Here is a 22026-nt window from a genome sequence, read left to right as displayed (position 1 = left end):
AAATTAAAATTTTGCTTCAATTTATGTGATACTGGAAAGTTATTTTTTGCTGAAAAGAATTAACGTTTTTCTAACAATTCAAAAAAATGTCCACCTGGCGCTAGTTAATTCTTCATTGAGATTTTAAAAATCTTTTGTGTATCAATGGATAGGGAATTTTGTCTATTTCTCAAAAATGTATATAACTTTTGACAATTAAAAAATTCATGGAATTCTTTTTTGAAAAATATGACAAAAATGCTTTTTATTGAGTTTTTGCGAAGATACAAATTTTTTAAATTGATATTAAATATTTATTCATTAATATTTTTAATGAAATTTTACAGTTATATAGATTTATTTATTCAAATTTTAAAATTTGAAATCAGGAATCCCACAATTCCCAAAAAATGTTTTGAAAAGTGCCAAAAATGGGATTTTTAATTTTACCAAGAACATATGTATTGGGCAATCTAAAATGAGTCACTATATTTTAACGCAGATATGCCGACTGTACTACAAGTAGTACATGTTGTTCTTGTTTACAGGATACGTCACGTTGATCAAAATACCATTTTTTGTTGTTCACATACTTAGTACTCACCACTACCTCATGGGAGATTGTGTGATCACATTATTTTTTGCTACTATTTTTGAGTTATTGAATTTTTAGTTTGTGATATTTTCAGAATGCCCATATTTAGTCATTATGGACATATCTCGTTTGTACTGAAAGTAAAATTTTGTACATTTACAAGTGAATAAATACTATATTTATGAAGAGTAGCTTGATTGTTATATGCATTAATGTTTCATTATTGCGTTTTAGTTTTTTTGTTGTGACCCCAAAGTCCTATATATAGGACGACTTAAAAAACCACTTTGTTCAATAAATTTTTAAAAAACCTTAATTGCACTGTTTTTTATTTCTCATTTGCTTCCAAAATAATATAAAAGTACTTTTAAAATGATCAAGCTCAAGCAGTCAGCATATCTGGGTTAATATCGACTATGCAAATTAAATTTTTTTCTTAAAGTAGACTTTTATATAAAAAAAATCCATTTTTTGGATAGACCTGGTCTTCTTGATATCGAACATTTTAACTTTTTTTTTATTTTAAAATATTTTGTATAGAGTTAGCTTTTCAAAAAGTATAAATTTCTTATACATCTTCTTAGACATTTTTTAGATAACTTAAAAAGGAACAATTTACTTTTTTTTACAAAAAACTAGCGAAAAATCGTCTTTTTTAAATTCAAATTCATATAACTATGGTGTCTGTCATGATTTTGAAACTATTCTTTATTTCTTTGACATATAAATTTGTTGTTAATCCAATAAAAGAAAAATGGAGAAAATAGGGAAATATTTGAAACCGCTGTTATCAAAAAACTGGAATAGGGTGAGTTAAAATGTTGAAAATTTAATTTTCAAATGCGAATATCTGTTAAGCTATAATAGAAAACACAGGGCAACAAAATCGAAACAATTTTAGAGGCTTTTTAAACCACTACACAATTTTGATGTATTGTGGTTCCAGTATTACATTATATGGTCTAAATTTTAAATTCTATGAAGAAGTTTTTTTTTACATTTTTTTTTTTAAATTTTGAATTTTTATAGACGTTTCTCCACATAATTTATGATTAGAAAAGTTTAGATTTACATAACCTTTAATCCGTTTGTATATTGCGTTTTAATCGGCTCAGTAGTTTCGGAGTTATATTAACAAATTGAAGCAAAAAATATATTTTTTATGTGAAAATATTGATTTTTTTTGTTTTAAAAAAATCATGAAAAATCCAAATTTTTTTGAATAAAAAATTATTCGAATACATAATTATTGTATACAAACGAAAAATTTCTTTATTACAATTTTATTCACATTATTTTTAATACATTTTTTAATTTCGAATCAAAACTTATTCGATTAGTCGGATATTCGAATAAATTTATATTCGAATACCAATTATAACTTAATCTATCATTCGAATAATAAATATTTTAATTTAGAATAAAAAATTATTCGAATAATTTTTAACGCATAAATAAATATTCGAATAAATTTCTAGGAAAAATTTGCTATTCAAAATATTAAAGAAAAATTTACTTTCGATTAATTGATAAGAAAGAATATTTTTTTTTTAAATGCATACATTATTTCCATTCGAATAAAAAATTATTCGATCAATATTACTCGAATAATTGAATAAATTTGTTAAATATTTTTTTATATTGAAATTTATTATAATATTGATTAAATTACTTAATTTAAAATTATTATTCGTTAATCGAACAATAATAATATGAATATAATTAAGCAATAATTTAAATTTCGAATTGAAAATTATTTGATTAATCTTTGGCGAAAAGTTATAAAAAACACCTTTTTCAAAATATTAAAGAAAATTTACTTCGTTAATTTAATGACAATATGTAATTATGTTTTTCGAAACAATATTTGTTGAAAAAAAAATCGGCTCAGTAGTTTCGGAGTTATAATAACAAATTGAAGTAAAAAATATATTTTTTATGTGAAAATATCGATTTTTTTTTTGCTTTAAAAAATCACAAAAAATCGAAAACGGAAGAATTTGTTCAGATTTATTGCTTTATCGCAAAGCCACGTGTAATAGGAATAAAATAAGATATCGATCATAAAAATCGATAGATTTTTTTTTCGCATTTATTCAGAATTAAGTGATTGTATGTGCTTACAAGCGTGTACATTGAGTGTAAATTTTACATGTGGTTTGTTTTTGTGCAATTGTACAATTTTCGTTACTTCCTCTATACCACTGTGCGATGTAATATTTGTGAAAATTCTTACTATTTTACGATAACTATCAACAAATAATGTTATATTTATAATCATAATATGATAACAAATACTCCGTAATATTTTCATATTATCTATAATGTTTTTTCATAACAATATTATGATTAAGGGTTGGTTAGACAGAATAATATTATGACTATTATGATAATTTAATTGGAAAGCATCTATGAATTCCAATCATAATATGACGCTGTTCAATTATGGTCAACCATGTGTTTTCTTTGCTTGTAATATAATTGAACTCACCTTCAAAATCATTTTCTGTAAATTGTTGTGTAAAATCCTGTTCCCCTATACGAGGATCCTTAGAAGCCTCATCATCACCACTGGAAGTATGCATGGTCCACGGTCTGTAATAATGCAAAACAAAATATAATTGATTAAAACTAAATTACTTTTCAATAAATTAATAAAGAAATATTGGCAATAAAATAGATTAAATTTGATTATATAATCGCGTAAAGCTACATATATTATAAATAAATTACAAATTACAAAGTATTGCTAATAATTGCAATTGATTTATTCATAAAATATTTTTATTTTGTTAAAAAAATATTGAAAAAAAATGTATTACAACAAAAAGTCTGATGGATGATAATGGAAGGGAGAGAGTATAAATAAATAATAAAATGTTTGCATAATATTGTATTAAAACCTGTCTGTACACAAGTTGATGCAACTATTGAAATATTTTGAATTTTGATTATTTCATCTGTCATGGAATACACCCACAAATATGAGAACTTATGCAAATTCCCAAACAGGATGAACACATCGTTTGCATTGTTGTTCAGTAAAAAAATACTGCTCGTTAATAAATACAAAATAGAAAATAGTTACAATTTAATGAACACTGTAATGATTTTTGTAAACAAAATTAAGCAAAATATTACATTTTTTAGTGGGAAACACACTTTTTAATAAATAAATAAATAATTATAATAGAATTTCATTAAAATTGTGGAATAATTTTGAAAGTTACAAATAATTTCTAGTATAACATTTCAATTTCTATCTCAATAAGTTTTATCTTAATGGTTTGTTGTTATATTACAAATTTACATGATTGTTGTATTTTGTTTATTTTTCTGGTTTTTATTATAGTTTTAAAATGAAATTTATAAATATTTATAAAAGAAACGACAACAATTACGTTGTAAAATAACAATTATAACACTTTTATATAAACCAACATGTAAATAAACCAGCAGAGTTTATTTGTTTTTACAATTTATTTAAATATTTATTTACACTTCAAAAATTGCTTTGGAATTTTTATTAAATTTCTTAATTACTTTAGTTTATTTCGTTTTATTCCTGCACTGTAAATTTTCAAGTGGCATCAACAATGCTTGTTTACAACAATTTTTGGGTGTTTTTTTTAGTCTTCTGAAATTTTACTCTCAAGTTCAAAGTCCATTAACATTGAAATTGAAGATTATACTTTACCATACATTTTAAATATAGAAAAAATAAGCAATTCCAAAAAAATGAAATATTATAATATAAACAAAAATGTATGTAAATAATGTTAATTTTCTGATTAAAGATCATAGACCAGCCTTGAACCATTTAATGGAACAACACATGTGTGTGGTAAAATTTTGAAATTCTATTCTAAAGATTGCATGTTATTCCAAATGTAAACAACTTTTAACTGTTCTTTGACATTTAAAAAAACAAGTAAGATAGAAATACCCTACACTGAGTAACTGAGCAAAAATAATTTCCTTTTCCAAGTGAGCCAATTATGAACCGATCGTCGTGAAATTTATTTCTTATTGAAATTATCAAAGTGTTTATATCTAATCTCATTAATAAACCAAAAATAAATTTTTATATTTAATTTAAAAAAAAACTGCACATAAAAACTAAACAATTAAACCAACATACACTGAATTAAGATTTATTTAAGTGATTTAATAATGAAAATTGTGGCGATTAATTAGTTAAGGCGATTATCAGTTAAATAAAGTGGGCAAAATAACTTGAAAATGTCAAGTCATTTTAAAATCATAACAATGGTTTTGAATGCACTTTTCAAATTAAATTTGAAGTAAATATTGTTTACATACCAACAAATCGAGGTATTTATAATTTTTTTCATATATTTCGAATACATTACTATATAAATTTGTTTTTAAATATTAAGGAAAAATTAGCTAAACATCAATTAATCGATTGATGTTTAAAGTTTATTTTTTTAACATTGAATTATTTGAATAATAATTTGTATTCGAAAATAATCGAAAAAATTTAAAACTGAATCGATAACACGAATAAAATTTTTTTCTAATAAAAAATTATTCGAATACATAATTATTGTTTATAAACGAAAAATTTCTTTAACAAAAAGTTATACGGGAATACAAAATTCATTTTTTCCTTTATTAAATTGAATTTCTTTATTACAATTTTATTCACATTGTTTATACCATTAACCTTCGTGAAAAGGGTATATATAAGTTTGTCATTCCGTTTGTAATTTCCATAATATAATTTTCCGACCCTATAAAGTATATATATTCTGGATCTTTATAGATAGCGGAGTCGATTAAGCCATGTCCGTCTGTCTGTTGAAATCAACTTTCCGAAGCCCCCAAATAACTTACATACACGACTCATACAACAATATCTCCGGAATTCTTCCGGCTCGGTTGCTATTTAAAATCGATCCACAAATGGTTGAGATATAAGGAAAAAACCAGGACAACCTCGATTTTTGACCTATTTCTATATTATATAATCCTATATCTGGATTACTAAGTCATTAGTGTGGACTATATGGATATCTAATGATAGTTATTTCGAAGACCTTTGCAACGAGAACATAGTAATTTGGACATACAATGGGTCAAAATCGGAAAAATATTTTTAAACCCGAATTTTTTTTTTACCAAAAGTTTTTTTTCGCTAAATATTAAAATAAAAATTGGAAAAACAAAAAAAAAATTTTTAAAAATTTTAAAAAAAATCAAAAAAAAATGTTTTAATAAAATCAACTTTGGAAAAAATAAATAAATTTTGTTTCCATAAAAATATTTAAAATTTTTATTTTGAAGTATAATTCGGTGAAGAGTATATAAGAATATAGCTTCTTACTTGTTTTTAATACATTTTTTAATTTCGAATCAAAACTTATTCGATTAGTCGGATATTCGAATAAATTTATATAATCAATTTATATTCGAATACAAATTATAACTTAATCTATCATTCGAATAATAAATGTTTTAATTTAGAATAAAAAATTATTCGAATAATTTTTAACGCATAAATAAATATTCGAATAAATTTCTAGGAAAAATTAGCTATTCAAAATATTAAAGAAAAAATTACTTTAATTCAAATGCATACATTATTTTCATTTCGAATAAAAAATTATTCGATCAATATTACTCGAATAATTGAATAAATTTGTTAAAGATTTCTTTATATTGAAATTTATTATAATATTTATTAAATTACTCGAATTAGAATTGTTGTTCGTTAATCGAAAAATAATGTGAATGTTATAGAGAAACATCAAGAGCGGAAATTAGAAAACTCAAACCATAATCAAGCAATAATTTAATTTTCGAATTGAAAATTATTCGATTAATCTTTGTCGAAAAGTAATAAAAAAACACCTTTTTCAAAATATTAAGGAAAATTTACTTCGTTAATTTAATGACAATATGTAAATGTTTTTCGAAACAATATTTGTCCAATAATTATTTTGTAAAGATTTTTAAGATGTTTAATTCAATAGTTACTTTCAATATTTATTAAATTTTCGAATAATAATTATTATTCGTTAATTATTTAAATAATCGAAACATAATATAAAATTAAAACGATCACTTGAATAACAAAAATTTTGAAAACAATATATGGCACGACTAATATTTGTCGAAAGAAGAATATTCGAATAAATCTGTTTATTCAAAGATAAGTTAAATTTACTTTTGATTAATCAATAAGAAAAATATTTAGTTTTAACCCACCGTTAGTCGCAACTGATCTGGTTGATACAGGCAAAAATTTTTTATGAAAATATATGTTTACTGCAATTTTATTTTTATTACTCTTTTAGGCCGTATTCATAAACAAATTTTAAATTTAAACAACGTTTTAAAATCAAATTTTGTATGGAAATTTAGCTTTAAACTTTGATTTGAATTTAATATTGTTTTTATGTTTTCGAAATAAAAACTGAAGAGATTATATACAAACGCGCCGTTTTTTTTTTGTAAATGATTGCGACTAACGGAGGGTTAAATTAATAATATTTCTTCAATTTCGAATAAAAAATAATCGATTAATATTTATTGAATAATGAAATATTCGGATAAATTTCCATATACATATATTTTTCTAATATTGAGAAAAACATACATTCGATTAATCAAAGAAAAATATGTTTTTTTAAATATGCAATTTTTCAATAAATTTTTTCGAATAATTTTTTAAAATATAAAGTAAAATTATAGACTTACTTTCCTTTTATCGATGCATAATATTTTTTTGGAATAAATTTTTTATTTCAATTTCGAATAATTATTTTTTAAAAGAAAATTATTGAATTAATTGTAAATTTGAATAATATTTTATAATATATTTTTTCTCAAATGATTTTGCATAGTAAGGTATGCGAATAATATCTGGCGAATAAAAAAGTATTCGAATAATAATTTTCAAAAAATGGAATAAATTTTATTTTTTTTGCAATATACATATTTTATTAAATTATTCGAATAATCATTTTTATTCGTCAACTATTTAAATAAATTAAAAATAATAAAAACTTAATCGATCAGCAAATGATGAAAAATACATATTTTTTAATGATAATAAAATTCACTTTTAAGAAAAATATATTATTCGATTAAAATAATTGTATACATATTCGAATAAAATTATTTTTTTTTTAATATAAAAAATTTTCAATGTTGGCTACCGATTCAAAAGGGTTAAAAGATAATGTTAACGCTAATTTGGATAAGTTTAGGTAACGGCAATTGAGCAGAAGGGTATTTTAGGGTAACGGTAGCTTAGCTGTAATGGTTTTGAAATTTTCATTTAAAATTAGCATATTCATATTTTTTAAATTATTCGAATAATACGTTTTATTCGCTTAAATATTTTTTTCAAATAAATGCAAATTTTGAATATCGAATACAAAATTATATAAATTTTATCAAAACATACTTTAATTATTAAAACTACTCTCATAATAAAAATACCAATGAACTTTTATTCGATCAACCTTCAAACGGCTAAAAATGGCTAACCCTAGTTTTGGGAAAGAGAATTAATTAATGAGTTAGTTCTGTTGCCATTTAGACTTAAACAGTTTAAGAAACATCAATTAAAATATATGTAATTGAGTTTATAATACGCTTTTTAATAATATCAAATTCAATTAAATAAATTAATAATTCATAACACAAATATTGTTTTCAAATTAATAATAATAACACATTGGAATGCTTGCAACACCTGCTGGAAAAGGCATTATTAAAACATTTCAATAAATTGCTACTTTTTCTTTCAGTGTATAAATCTTAAAACCAAATATATATGAATAAAAATTATACAAAATAATAATAATAATCGCAAATAGGAAGAACGATTTAGTCACTTTTAATAATTTGCATATATTTGTTTTTAATTATACGTAATTCTTATGTATCTTAAACTCAAACAACAAAATCTACAACAGTGAGAAAACTTAATAAAACAAACACAAAAAAACAGTATGTATTTGAATAATTAATTAAGTTGTATTTTGCAATAATTTTGAAATTCGTAATTAAAATGCAATTGAGACAAGGAGAAAAAAACACGACCAATATTTTTTTTTTTGAAAATGTGAGAAGATTCTCCTCAGCTTAACTATATGTAGTTGCAGTAAATAGTTCGAATTGTTTAAAGTTTGTTTGTGTTATTTTCTAATTTCCCCGGCACTGATTTATATGCCACTTGCCACACACAACACGTTGTTGTGCTGTGATAGAAATCGAATTTTCCATAAAAAGATTTATGTTTGTTTTTTAGCTTTAGTCACCCAGCACAAGTGGGATTTAATGCACTTTAGTTTTCCTCCACTCAAATTGTCTTCCTTTTTTATTTTTGTTTTTTCTCTATCTTATAAAATGCTGGGGTGAAACTCAAGCATTTGCCCTTGCCCGGTAAAGGGTGTGTGTGAGTTTTTTTTTCTAATTCGATTTAAGTTTTTTTTTGCTGTGTTGTTTGGTTTTTATCAAGTTCAAGGGTTTTTATAGCGATTTTTAATGGCAGCCGTATAATTAGAATGCACTTTTTGTTGTTTAATTACATCGAATACATTACATTACATACATCTATCTGTTTGTACATAATTGTTTAGATTTGAATAGTTAAGCATGTAGTTTTGTTTATTGTTGGAGTAATTTGGTTGTTTGGGAAAATTTATTTGTTTTTAATAAAGTGTTTAAGGTAATAGCTTTATTTTATTTAATTTTCCATTAAAATATTAAATAATTATAGATAAATAGGTTTTAATATTTAGATATTTTCTTTAAAATTATTTATTAAAATTACTGCTTAATTGTTTGAGCAAATATTGAGATTTTTCTCATCACAGGTTTAGGTTATTTTCCACATTCGAGTAAAATTTATCGCAATTTTTGTATTTGGGATAATGACATTCGAAATCCACCTAGTATATTTTATTAAAATATATCTCTCGAAATAATGTTTCGATACGTTGCATTAATTCTGTCCCTGTCTTAACCTCATGTCTCAAAGATTCTATATACGAATATATTGTAGGAACACGTTGTGTAAAATATTATGATGATAGGATAACGTTAATTACTTGCATTTTTTAACCCCAAGAGCTATTAAGGGTTAATTTCCATTTTTGTGCGGCTTTTGTAAATGCTGGACTTTATGTTATATTTTTCTCAAGTATCATTAAAATCGGCTCAAAAATATAAAACATATAGTTATCTTTCCATTAGAAATTCCAAATATTGAAAAATTTGACGTTTGACCTTCACGATTTAAGGTATATTTAGAATTATCTGGACTATAATATTCTGAATAGGTTTTACTAAAAATTCATAACAGTAAGGAAATTGAGCTCCTAATTGATTTACTTAAATTTTTTTCAGGATGATTTTTTTTTTACCAAAATTCACCAATTTCTTTGTAAAAATTAAAAATTTTTTTTTTTTATTTTCGTGATAAAACCGGTTTTTAGATAAAAAAATTTAAAAATAAAAATTTTTTGGTGAAAAAAAACTCGGAATAAAAAATATTTTCGCCGATTTTGATCCATTGTAGGTCTAACTCACTATAGCTATGAGTTAGTAATTCAAAATCGATGTAGTCATGGATTTTCCTTATATTTAAGCCATTTGTGGGCCGATTTCGATTTTAAATAGCAACTGAAACGGGTCTATAGCGGATATGTTGATGTCTGAATCATGTATGTAAGTTATTTGGGTGCTATGGAAAGTTGATTTCAACATATAGACGGTCATATGGTCAGACGGTCATGGCTCTATAGACACCGCTCTCTATAACGATCCAGAATATATATTCTTTGTGGGGTCGCCCTTACCTTTGTTACTTATGTTGAAAGGTATACAAATAAAAACATGTAAGAAAGTATAGTCGGTCAAGCCCGACCATATGATACCCTACACCGATAAGAACAGTTTTCTTTTAAAATTAGGTTGCATGTCTTTTATATATATGATACTTATTTGTGTTGAATTTTATTTGAATACCAAAATTTTTAAGAAATATATTCTCGTTAAAATGATTTTCGGAAGTGGGTCTTATATCGGAGCTATGACTAATTATGGACCGATCGTTACATAAATTTGGTGTAATGACTTTTGTATATATACAACTTATTTGCGTTAAATTTTATTGGAATACCAACATTTTTAAGAGATTTATGCTGTTTAAAGTGATATTCGAAAGTTGGGCTTATATGGGAGCTATGATTAATTATGGTCCGATCATCACAAAATTTAGTGCTGCGAGTTAGACTTATCTAAAACTAATTTGTACTGAATTTGGTTTGGATATCAATATAAATAAGATATTTATGAGAGCTTAATTATTTTCAAATAGGGCAATCGTATGGGGGCTATGAGAAATAATGGACCGATTCTGACCCAATTCAATATCTGTGATAATCTGTCTGATTATCTGTGAAATTACGAGCTGTACTTTGATTACAAGGTTTACATGGACGGACGGACGGACATCACTTAATCGACTCAGAAAGTGATTCTGAGCAGATTGGACAATATTTTAGCATTTTAGGTTACAAACATGAGCAGTCCCCACTATGGTGGTGTAGGGTATAATGATTTGATTTGTATTAACATATTTAAGGGTGAATGGTGGCCCACCTTGACTTTTAGTGAAAACTTTATTTTTTGAAAACAATTTTGTGAATCAACGAGTTTTTGATGAAAAACTTTTTTTATGAAAAAAATATTTTTTGATGAAAAAATTTTATAATTATATTTTGTATAGAGTTAACGGTATTTTCGATGATTTCGGTAACGATATGAATGTTGGCTTAGAAGCGGTCTTTCAGTAAAACGTGGTTTACATTAATGAAACCAATTTTTTTTTTAAAAACGGTAAAAAAAATTTTTTTGTTGAACAAATTTTTTTTGGAAAACTTCTTTTTGTACACTTTAAATTTTGTTGATTTCAATAAATATAATTTTGAAAAAAATAATCTTCAACTTTAAAATAATATTACGAGAATAATGATAATTACAGTAATTTCTGTATGGACTATAATTTATGTTATTTTTGTGACCTGTCACAAAAATGAAAGTGACAGCTCCACCCATCATTTAAAAGGGTTGAACTAGAACCTGTTGTAATTCTTGAGGAAGAAATCACGGGCCTCATACTATGTCTATTACCTTTCCTTAAGGGAATTTAATTATAATTTTTTTATACATTTCGATTTCAGTATTGAATTTGTAATAATATGAACAATCAAAGGATTTGGTCTATTTGACATTTGACCAAATGTGTATAAACAGGTGTTATCCTACAGGCACGTGTAATATACAAGTGGGAGATGAGGGAAATGTCAGCTGATATATGTAATTCCCATAAGATTGTATTTGCAATTTATTTTTTCAAATAAAAATTTTATAGTCAGCCTATTTCATGCGGTCATTGGTATCAGAATAATAATTGAAATGTTTATTTGTTTATTTGAAGTAATAAAATTTTCAATTTGTTTTGCGCTTTAATTTATAATTTTATTTAGATTATCAACGTGGCGGCCACTCTTTAATAGAAAGTATTGTTGCAAACATTTTTAAAAAGAAATTAAACAAATTGTTAACAAAAGAAAAATTAAAAATGTTAGTACTATTAAATGAAACATAAACTAACCTCCAGTTTCACAATGTTTAGTTATAACTGACTGGGCTAAATTTTATATTTAAAAGTAATTTAGATTTTAAATCACTTTTTTCCATAGCATTGGTTGTAAAGTGATTTGATGAAGTTTCAAATGTTTTTTATCAGAAAACATAAAAACTTTTTATTATCGTATAGTAAATCGATCATAAATGTACGATTGAACTATTGGCAAGGACACGGTTGATAAGAAAAATAGGTATTTCTCATAAACTTCATAATTATCTAAAAGTACGTTAAACGTTAGGCCCACAATTTTAGTTATAATAATTGAAAATGTAAATAAAAACATTAATATGGTTATTAAGGTAAAAAAATAGCAAATTAGCACTTAATTGTGGTGATAATTTTCACATTTACATTAAACAGATTTGGGAATATTTTTAGATAAAAAAGAGGGAAATCTTAAATTGTATAAACTTGTAGGGTCAGCACAGAGAAAACAGATGACCAAATTTTTAGGCAATCGAATGATTCATAGATCTTTTGGTTTCTAGCTAAAGAAAGTCAGTTGAGAAAGAAGAAATACGATTAAAATATCCGAATTTTGTTCACCTCAACAGAAAAATTCGGTCATTACAACCAAACGCTTTTCTCTGTATAGAATTAATTTCTTTCTTTTATATTTTCTTTAATTGTGCTGATTGGTATTCAAGTTAAAACAATTTAAAATATTTAATACTTTATTTAAGTGATGTTATAAAATATTATTGAAACAATAAGAAAATAAATAAAATTTATTAAAGTGATAACAGCCCCGGCAGCCACTAAAGATTTTTATAATGAAGTGTTGAACAAAATTAATTCGATTAAAGAATATTTGTTATATTTTTTCTATTTTGTAAATTTTTTTTTTTATTTTTGTTTAGATAAGGTTTTTTTGCCCATTTAATTGAAATAAACTGTTGTAAATTTAGCTTTAGTTGTTATTATTTTTCATGAATTATTAAAATCAAATTTGAAATTTGAAACACTTAAACAATTTTCAGAATTTATTTAGAATTACGTAGTTGTTTTTTTGTTTAATTATAAATTTAATTTACCACCAACACTTGAAACTAATTTAAAACAATATAATATTCATGAGTGCTTTTTAGACAATGTTTAATTTTAACAAAATAAATTAAATTTAATGATTGAAAACACTTACAGTTCAATATATTCGTTCATAAATATAAAAAAATATCACTGATTAGAACAATTTTATTTTATTTTGTTGTTTTTTTTTAAATTTAATTTATTATTAATTTTGTTGTTTTATTTATATTAAAAGGGACTCTTTAGTTTTGTACTATTTGTTGGGATTTGAAGCGTCTTTACTAGAGCCCCTTTGAATAAGAACTAAAACAAAAGTGTCATAAATTCACTGCTTCTATACTTTCTATGTGCACTTTAATTTCTTTATTTTTTTCAATATTTTTGCTAAAATCAAATCAATTTAATCGTAAGTGTGGTTATTGTTGTTTTACGACCTAAAGTGGGACGAAGTCACTCACTCATTCACTAACTTTTTCACTATTTATTGTTGTTATTTCTTTTTTTTTTTCAACAGCGTCAAATTATAAACTGATAAGAGATTAAAGCGTTTTTCAAAATTTCGCGATACGATCTTTCGTTTAAAAAATATTAAAAGAAGCAATAGACACAAGTTAAAATTCTATACACGCTAACACCCCTCGATCAAGACATTGACTGATACTACCAGTATGAATGTTTTCAAAATTAAACACAATTTTTCGTTGTTGGTATTATTAACAACAAACAAACAAATAAACGAAACGATATAACGAAATAACCAACCAGTCAGCCGGCCAACTGCTCTTATTCTTCGTACATTTTGTTTGACACTCTACTCAGTTCAGTTCAATACAATTCTGAACTAAACGATTCCAAAACGTAAACACTCATACGACCACAACATATATAGTAGGTACTCGTAGATACATCCATCCCTCCACACATTCATCCATACATTTATACTTGTATTTAGTACTAGTATTTACTTGCTTTGTTGTAGAAATAAATATACATATTCATTGAATTTACTCGTTACACATCGTTTTTTTTATTGTTTCGTTTTTTTTTTAAATTATAAAACAAATGGAATAAAATAAAAATAAAAATTATAATAAATTTCTTATCAGAAAAATATAATTCAGTTTTTAGTATTAGCCTGTTTGCTAACGATTTATCAATTGTAAAAATCAAATACAATTTTGTTGTATTTTTTTTTAGCTTGGTATGAATTTTAAACATTTTTTTCGGTTGATTTGTTGTTTGTTTAGGAGTCATGATGCCAGATGTTGGGTTTAAGAAACTGACACTTTTAAAATGGGATATATAGATAGAAATGTTAAACCAGCAATCAAGAAATAGCGATTACCGAATTTTTCACATAAACTGGAAAGGATTAAAAGTTGAATTCTTAATATATAAATCTTTTACTTATCAAAGAAATAGCAAACCCCGTGAACAATATTGGTCGATTCACAAGGTATAGATAGAACTTTTAAACCAGTAACCCGAAATAGCAAATTTAAGCATTCCAAATACATATTTATTTAGTGGATTCACAATATCATGTCATATTGTCATAATGTTCTAATATTTCACCATGCCTTTGCCTTTCATAACATAGCATACTACATAGTGAAATATTAGAACATTATGACATGTTAGGATACCTTGTGAATCCACTAAATATGTATTTGGAATGCTTAAATTTGCTATTTCGGGTTACTGGTTTAAAAGTTCTATCTATACCTTGTGAATCGACCAATATTGTTCACGGGGTTTGCTATTTCTTTGATAAGTAAAAGATTTATATATTAAGAATTCAACTTTTAATCCTTTCCAGTTTATGTGAAAAATTCGGTAATCGGGCAGGAAGAAGGAAAAATAAAGTTTTCGAATTTTGTTAGGAAAACTTATACAGAATATCATAAAACAAAGTTAAGGACTTTTAACCAAAAGTTCAAAACAGCGTTGCTAAGTTATAGCTTTTCAAAAGTTCGAATTTTGTCATTCGCGCTAGATTAGCGCGTTTTACTTGAAGTAGTTTTATATACAGTAGTTTTGACTTACCTGCCTTTTACTTAAGAGTATTTTGCATATAAGTGCACAAAACTTGTGTTTTGTATATTTATTTACCAAACTCCATATAAATTCGTTAATTTAAGTGCATTGTTCATACCTGCACATTTAAGATAAGTGCATAATACTTTTGGAAGCTATAACTGATTTTCATGAAAAAAATTTAATTTAGCTGCCTAATACAAAATTAAATCAAAACAAATAAGAAAAATACGATTTTGATTGTTAATAATTTTAAAAGTAGCTAAAATATCAATTTGACGTTATTTTTAGACGGAAAAATCACAAAGCTTCATGTAAATTATTCGCAGTTAGCTGCTTTTTTGGGCAGTAAACTGTAAATTTACCAGCATCAATGAGCAGGTAAGTGCATTGAGGTTAACTGCATTTTTAACTTACATGCACAAAATATCGTGCAAAGTTGATTGTGCAGGTAAGTCAAAATTACTGTACAAGTTTGCCATTCCGTTTGTTATTATTTTTATCCAGGGTATATATATTTTGGATCGTTATAGATAGCAGAGTTGATATAGCCATGTCCGATATAAACTTGTCACCATGAGTGACAAGTTTGTAATTTCTAAATTTTTCATTTGCGACCCCACAAAGTATATATGTATATTCTGGATTGTTATAGATAGCAAAGTCGATATAGCCATGTCCGTCTGTATGTTGAAGTCAACTTTCCGTAGCCCTCAAATAACTCACAAACATGATTGATATATCAATATATCGGGAATATCGGCTCGGTTGCTATTTCAAATAGACAAAATCGGTCCATAAATGGCCGAGATATAAGGAAAAAACCGGGATAACCTCCAATTTTGGCCTATTTTTGATCTATATCTGGATTACTAAGTCATTAATATAGACAATGTGGATATCTAATGATAGATATTTCTAAGTTCATTGCAACGATGTATGTATATAAGGATATAGTAATTTGGATCTACAATGGGTCAAAATCGGGAAAAATATTTTTTACACAAATTTTTTTTTACAAAAAAAATTTAAAAAAAAAATTAAAAAAAAAACATTTTGAAAAAAATAATTTTTTTTAAAAATTTTGATAAAAAAAGTTTTAATTTTCAAAATTAATTTTGAAACAAATTAAAATTTTGTTTACCTAAAAATATTTAAAAATTTTATTTTAAGGTATAATTTGGTGAAGGGTATATAAGACTCGGCATAGCCGAATATAGTTCTCTTACTTGCTTTTGTATAAAATAAATTTTTTTTTTAACTAGATGTGAAGAGAAGAAATTAAATTGGAAAGAAAAATAAAGAAATCAAGAGAAGTCAGTCCCAAAAGAAGTCAGTCCAGAAAAAAGGACTGGAAATATGTATAGACCCGTTACCTAAAATAGCCAGCCTATTCCTCAGATAAAGCCTAATAGATTTCCTAGATCATATCTAGCTATACCCCTCAGTTCATCATGGACTCTTTCCCCTAGCCATTTTTGCCTGAGACCCTGTAATCTAGAACAGTTACACAGAATATGTTCCAGTGTTTCTAGTTGCTCAATATCCTCGCACAACCTACAGAAGTCCTGTGCGCCCTTATCTCCAATTGAGCAGTGCCCGGTTATCACTCCTACTTAAGACCTAAGACTTTTCCTAACCAATCAAATTGGTATTCTAATTGCCTTTGTATCCAACATTGGCCAAATAGATCTGCACACCCTGCAATCCGTCCTACTACATCAGGATTGGTTCGTAGAGTTCCGGAATCTTTCGTAGAACAACTTATAGTAGTGGCATATTTTTTTTTTCATTAATTTTTATTTGTATCAAAGGTAAAGTTAAAAAATTGTCTTAAAAATAAACCCGCTAAGCTATTTGGCATGACAGCAGGACAATATTGTTAAATAATATAGGATATAGGAGTTTTAAACTCCCAGTCCCTACTAACTCTTTGCGGTTGGGTGGTCAGTTTACTAACCACATTTTCTATAGTCTTTAAAACATAGTTTATTGTCATCTAAAGTCGTTACCTTATGTTCCGAAATCCAAATAGAGGTACTAGCCTGACCAATTAGAACTACGTCGTATAAAATTTCAGAAACATATCCAAAATATATACGAGTCCGAATAATTTTTTTATGAGATTTTTATTAAGAAAGGATGAAACGTAAAAAAATATGCCCTATTTTAGATGTTCCGTATTTGGATGCATGTAACTTTTTATAAAGACCAGATATAAGTGATATTTGTACTTTAAGATTACGATATTCCATATTGCACCATAAACAAACTTTAAAATCTAGATCGAAATACTATCGTGATCCCCTAATTTTCTTCTACATTTTGTCAGGACAAAATAATCAAGTCAATGAACTCAAATGTTGTAAGTTTTTAAAAACAATATTAAACTTCCTGATTAATGCCGGTAATTTCAACAAATAGATATCTACGGTATAAATTACCCAGCAGATAAATTTACCTAAAAGGTAACTTGACATTAATTTTAAATCAATATCTACGGGTAAAAATTACCAAATATTTTTACTCCATAAGTAACTAAGCAATGATAGATATCTATTTATTGAAATTACGGGCATTAATCAGAAAGTATGAACAAATTAGCAGGATATTAGTATTTTCCAGATGAAATTGAATTACTAAATATTGAAATATGAAATTTATAATGACAGAAATGTGGTTAAAATAATGAATCAAACAAAATTAAGTTAACATAAATAATTAAAATAGGAATATTTGGAAAAATCTGTCTGGTAACTTTTCAATTTTGTTTAATCGTTATTCGCACCATACCACGGTGGTAAATTCCGGCCAAAAATGTTTTTTTTAGTTTTTTAAATTTTTATAAAATTTGTATGGTAAATTTTTCTTAACACTTCAGAATATACAGTATCATTAGTATTCTGGCTATAAAGTAACTATATGATTATTTATAGTGCTGTAAAGTCAAAGACTTTTTCTTATCATTTTAATATTAGAAAAATGTGATTTTTTACTTTTGAATCAAAGTAGCCTGTGCTTTTTTCTTTAACGTTTTTTTTTGAAAAGTGGCACATGGTTTTATAAAACAGTTAGCAGTTAACCATTACACGTAGTTATTAGGAAGTTTTTGCGTGTTCTTTTTATATAAAAGTGAGGTGATTAGGAACTAGTTTTAAATCTATAGAAACTAAATTAAAAAAAAGTTTGAAAGGCCAGAATAAATTAAAAGGGGCTATTAGAGGTTAAGTATAAATTACGTCTAATAATGTAAAGTATCAAGAGTAAGTACTATAAATTTCAGCTGCAATTATCTGCCATTCCAATAACCAGAACGATTTCAGTGCCTTCATATTTTAGACATTTTTTTTGTATTTTTTTGGTCAATTTAAAAAATTTTGTAAGTTTGAGAGTTATTTACTTTTATGCTGATATGGCCAAACCATATATTTGTATGTCGAAATTTTTTCAATGGATCATTTATGTTATTTTTAATTATAAACCTAATTGAAGCCATGTACAAAAATTACATACTTTTTTCGATACTTTTATAACGTCAATGTTTATTTGGCCGACTCCTGTATGCAATTTCTAATATTTTTTGCGATGGATCTAGTGTGTTTATCTTAAATGTACATCAAATTTCAGGCACTTAAATGAATACCTAATTTTTCCGATAATTTCAAAACGTCCATGATTGTTTGGCCAAACCCTGTATATGTATTCCGAAATTTGTACGACCATTTTTTTCAATCAATGCTATTCATAATTTTTGGACTAAATTTCAGGCATTTACATGAATAACATAATTTTTCCGATACTTTTAAAACGTCCATGATTGTTTGGCCAAATTATGTATATGCAATCCGAAATTTGAATGACCAATTTTTTTTCGATCACACATTTAATTCTTTATTTTTGGATTAAATTTCAGCCACTTAGATGCAATTTTTTTGATACTTTAAGAACGTCCATGGTTTTTTGGCCAAACCCTGTATTTGAACATCGAAATATCATTGATCGATCGGTTATGTTATTTTTAATACAAATACCAAATTCCAAACATTTGTATGAAGAAATAAAGAAGTTATGGATTTTTGGCCGGAATTGACCACCGTGCATACAGGGCAAACATATAAAAAAAATCACTAAATACTACCTTTTTGGGAACACACTAATAGCAGCGACTAATGTGTAATGAATGTCTCGTGCCGTCTCATTTTGACACTTAGACTAAAAAAACGTCAATATAAGTAAATTTTTAAGGTGTTTTGTTTGACGCATTTCTTGATTGTTTACAATGTCATGGTGATTAAATGCCAATTATGCCCAATAAAATTTTATGTTGTGTTTATCAGCATTAAAAATTATTAATTGTTTGGTTTTTTATGTTTTAATAAATTTTTTTTTGACATGTGTGTGTATGAGAATATTTTATTAAATAATTCCTGATTAAGTAAGGTTAGGTTTACTTCTTTTGAAGAAATATACTAATATACATAAGCTGTGCCTATTGGGTTTTGTAATTATTTAAAATCTGTTTAAATTTTTAGAGTTGGTTTTGTCATATGAGTTTTTTTTATTAAAGGCGGTTTTGTTTGAATTAATGTAAAAATATGGCCATGGGAAATTTTTACAATATTTGCGTATTACAGAATTCTTCGTATAATTATATCAAAAATATAAGATAATTAGAAGTTGTCATCACATTTTCTGTATGGGCGTAGGTGTATAAGTCAGCAGAGTGTTGAAATTTTCAATTGAATATTTCTGATAATTTTAAATAAAGTACATTGACTCTTATGAAACAAATTTAAAGATTTTTTAATACAGTATAACTAATAGGTGGGATAAAAAGTACTATAAATGATAAATAAAATATAATATAAAGTGAATTTAAATAAAACATATGTATGTACATAATATTAATCATTTATATCTTAATTTTTAATATCATTAACATTCAAAATTTAAACAACTGATACATTTGAGATGGCTATGGCTTCTACAAGCTCTCGCACTTTCAAACTCCGATCGGTCAACACAATATCGTGAATTTTTTCAATTGTTTCTGGTGTAAAGACATCAACTGGACATCCAGAACGTTCGGGAAGTTCCGTGCTTCAGTAAACTACTTTTTTACCATCGAAATTGATGGTGCAAAGCTCCCATAGCTATTTATCAATCTTAGCCTTGGTTGGAGTGATGGGTTTTTTTCGCAAAAATTCATGCTTAACGAAATTCACTTTTTTCTATTTTCTTCTCCAGTCAATCGGTAGTCTGTTATCGCTATCAATGGCTGTCAAAGACAAACTAAATGATGCAGCATTTTCAAATTTTGACAGGAGCAGTGTTGCCCTTTCAGCTAAGAGGCGGGAAAATCAAAAAATCATGGTCTTATTGACCCGACCCGTATATTGCAAACATCTAACATGCTTTAGCTAACTTCATGAAAACCTATGTTGTCAAATTTTAACACCTAAACTGGTTGAAAGAAAGGATTCGAAATTGAAAAGCTTTAATATCCATGATTTTTAATCATGAAAATATTTCCCCAAACCAATAATTTTAAACACTTTACATTGTATTTTTTTATGCCTTAATAATGACGAAGTTTATATTTTTTTAAATAAAAAAAAATTGTGCAATGAATCAGACATTATTTTCATCTTGTTATCAATTGTTTTAATTTAAATAATACAAAATAAATACAGGAAGGAGCAGCCAGCAACAATCTCTGTTTCGGCAAAGACTAGAAAGAAATAAATGTGGACTACAATTGAGGCGTCAGGCCAAAGCCCGCAGTGATTAAAAAAAAATTATAAAGCTTATGCTAAATATAGCCTATAAATTTAGTATTATACCCTTCACCACGAGTGATAAGTTTGTCATTCCGTTTGTAATTTCTACAATATTTATTTGTTATTCTTATGGTGAATCTGTTCGATCGGTTTCAACTTGCGAAAGATGCTTTGTCCTGCTCAGAAGTGGTGATTTTGACACGGAAGATAAAGATAGTATAGGCCAGACAAAAAAGATGGAATACAAAGAATTGGAAGCATTACTCCATGAAGATTGTTGTCAAACTCAAACAAGGGCTTGCAAAATCTACTCAAGCAGCAATTTCAAATCGTTTGCGAGCAGCAGGATTCATCCAAAAGCATGGAAATTGGATACCATACGAATTGAAGCCGAGAGACCTTGAAACATGATTTTGCATTGCGAAATGATGCTTGACGCTATAAAAGAAAATAATTTTTGAACCGACTCATTACTTGCTATGAAAAATGGATCCATTACAATGACTCGAAGCGTAAGAGATCGTATGTAAAGCCCGGCCAACCAGCCGAATCGACACGAAAGCAAAATATCCATGGCGCTAAGGTAATTCTCTGTATTTGGTGGGAGCAAAAGGCTCCTATATATTATGAGCTGCTGAAATCTGGCCAGACCATCGGACACGGAACCTCTACCGAATGCAACTGATTCATTTGAAGTGAGCATTGGCCGAAAAATGACCAGAATATGCGGCCAGACATGAATCCGTTGTTGTCTTCACCCGCCTTCCTATTTGTTTTGATCGATGCAGAATGTTCTCTCTGGGATACGCTTCACTTCAGAAATTGGCTTGATTCGTTCTTGGCCTCAAAAGATGAGCAGTTCTTTTGGCTCGGAATTCATATTGTTACGTTTTAACCTTTTCAAAACGCTG

At 26.4% G+C, this 22026-nt stretch overlaps 1 protein-coding gene across 6 annotated transcripts in view; it reads right to left on the bottom strand.

The window, feature by feature from the left end:
- Positions 1 to 14054, bottom strand: part of Ndae1 (Na[+]-driven anion exchanger 1) — a 34997-nt gene extending 20943 nt beyond the window's left edge. For 4 of the 6 annotated variants that reach the window (XM_065502190.1, XM_065502189.1, XM_065502188.1 and 1 more), the window contains exons 1-2: positions 13411 to 14053; positions 3066 to 3169 (exon numbers count right to left, since the gene is read on the bottom strand). In XM_065502190.1, coding sequence (XP_065358262.1) covers positions 3066 to 3169; positions 13411 to 13430 — 124 coding nt within the window. In that variant the 5' untranslated portion in view covers positions 13431 to 14053. Of the gene's footprint in view, positions 1 to 3065; positions 3170 to 13410 lie in introns of all 6 variants that reach the window. The other 2 variants (XM_065502193.1, XM_065502191.1) reach the window with 2 other exon arrangements.
- Between the last annotated feature and the right edge of the window lie 7972 nt (positions 14055 to 22026).

This window comes from Calliphora vicina, chromosome 2, assembly GCF_958450345.1.
Source record: "Calliphora vicina chromosome 2, idCalVici1.1, whole genome shotgun sequence".
NCBI lineage: Eukaryota > Metazoa > Arthropoda > Insecta > Diptera > Calliphoridae > Calliphora > Calliphora vicina.
This window is presented reverse-complemented; position numbering and strand designations above follow the sequence as displayed.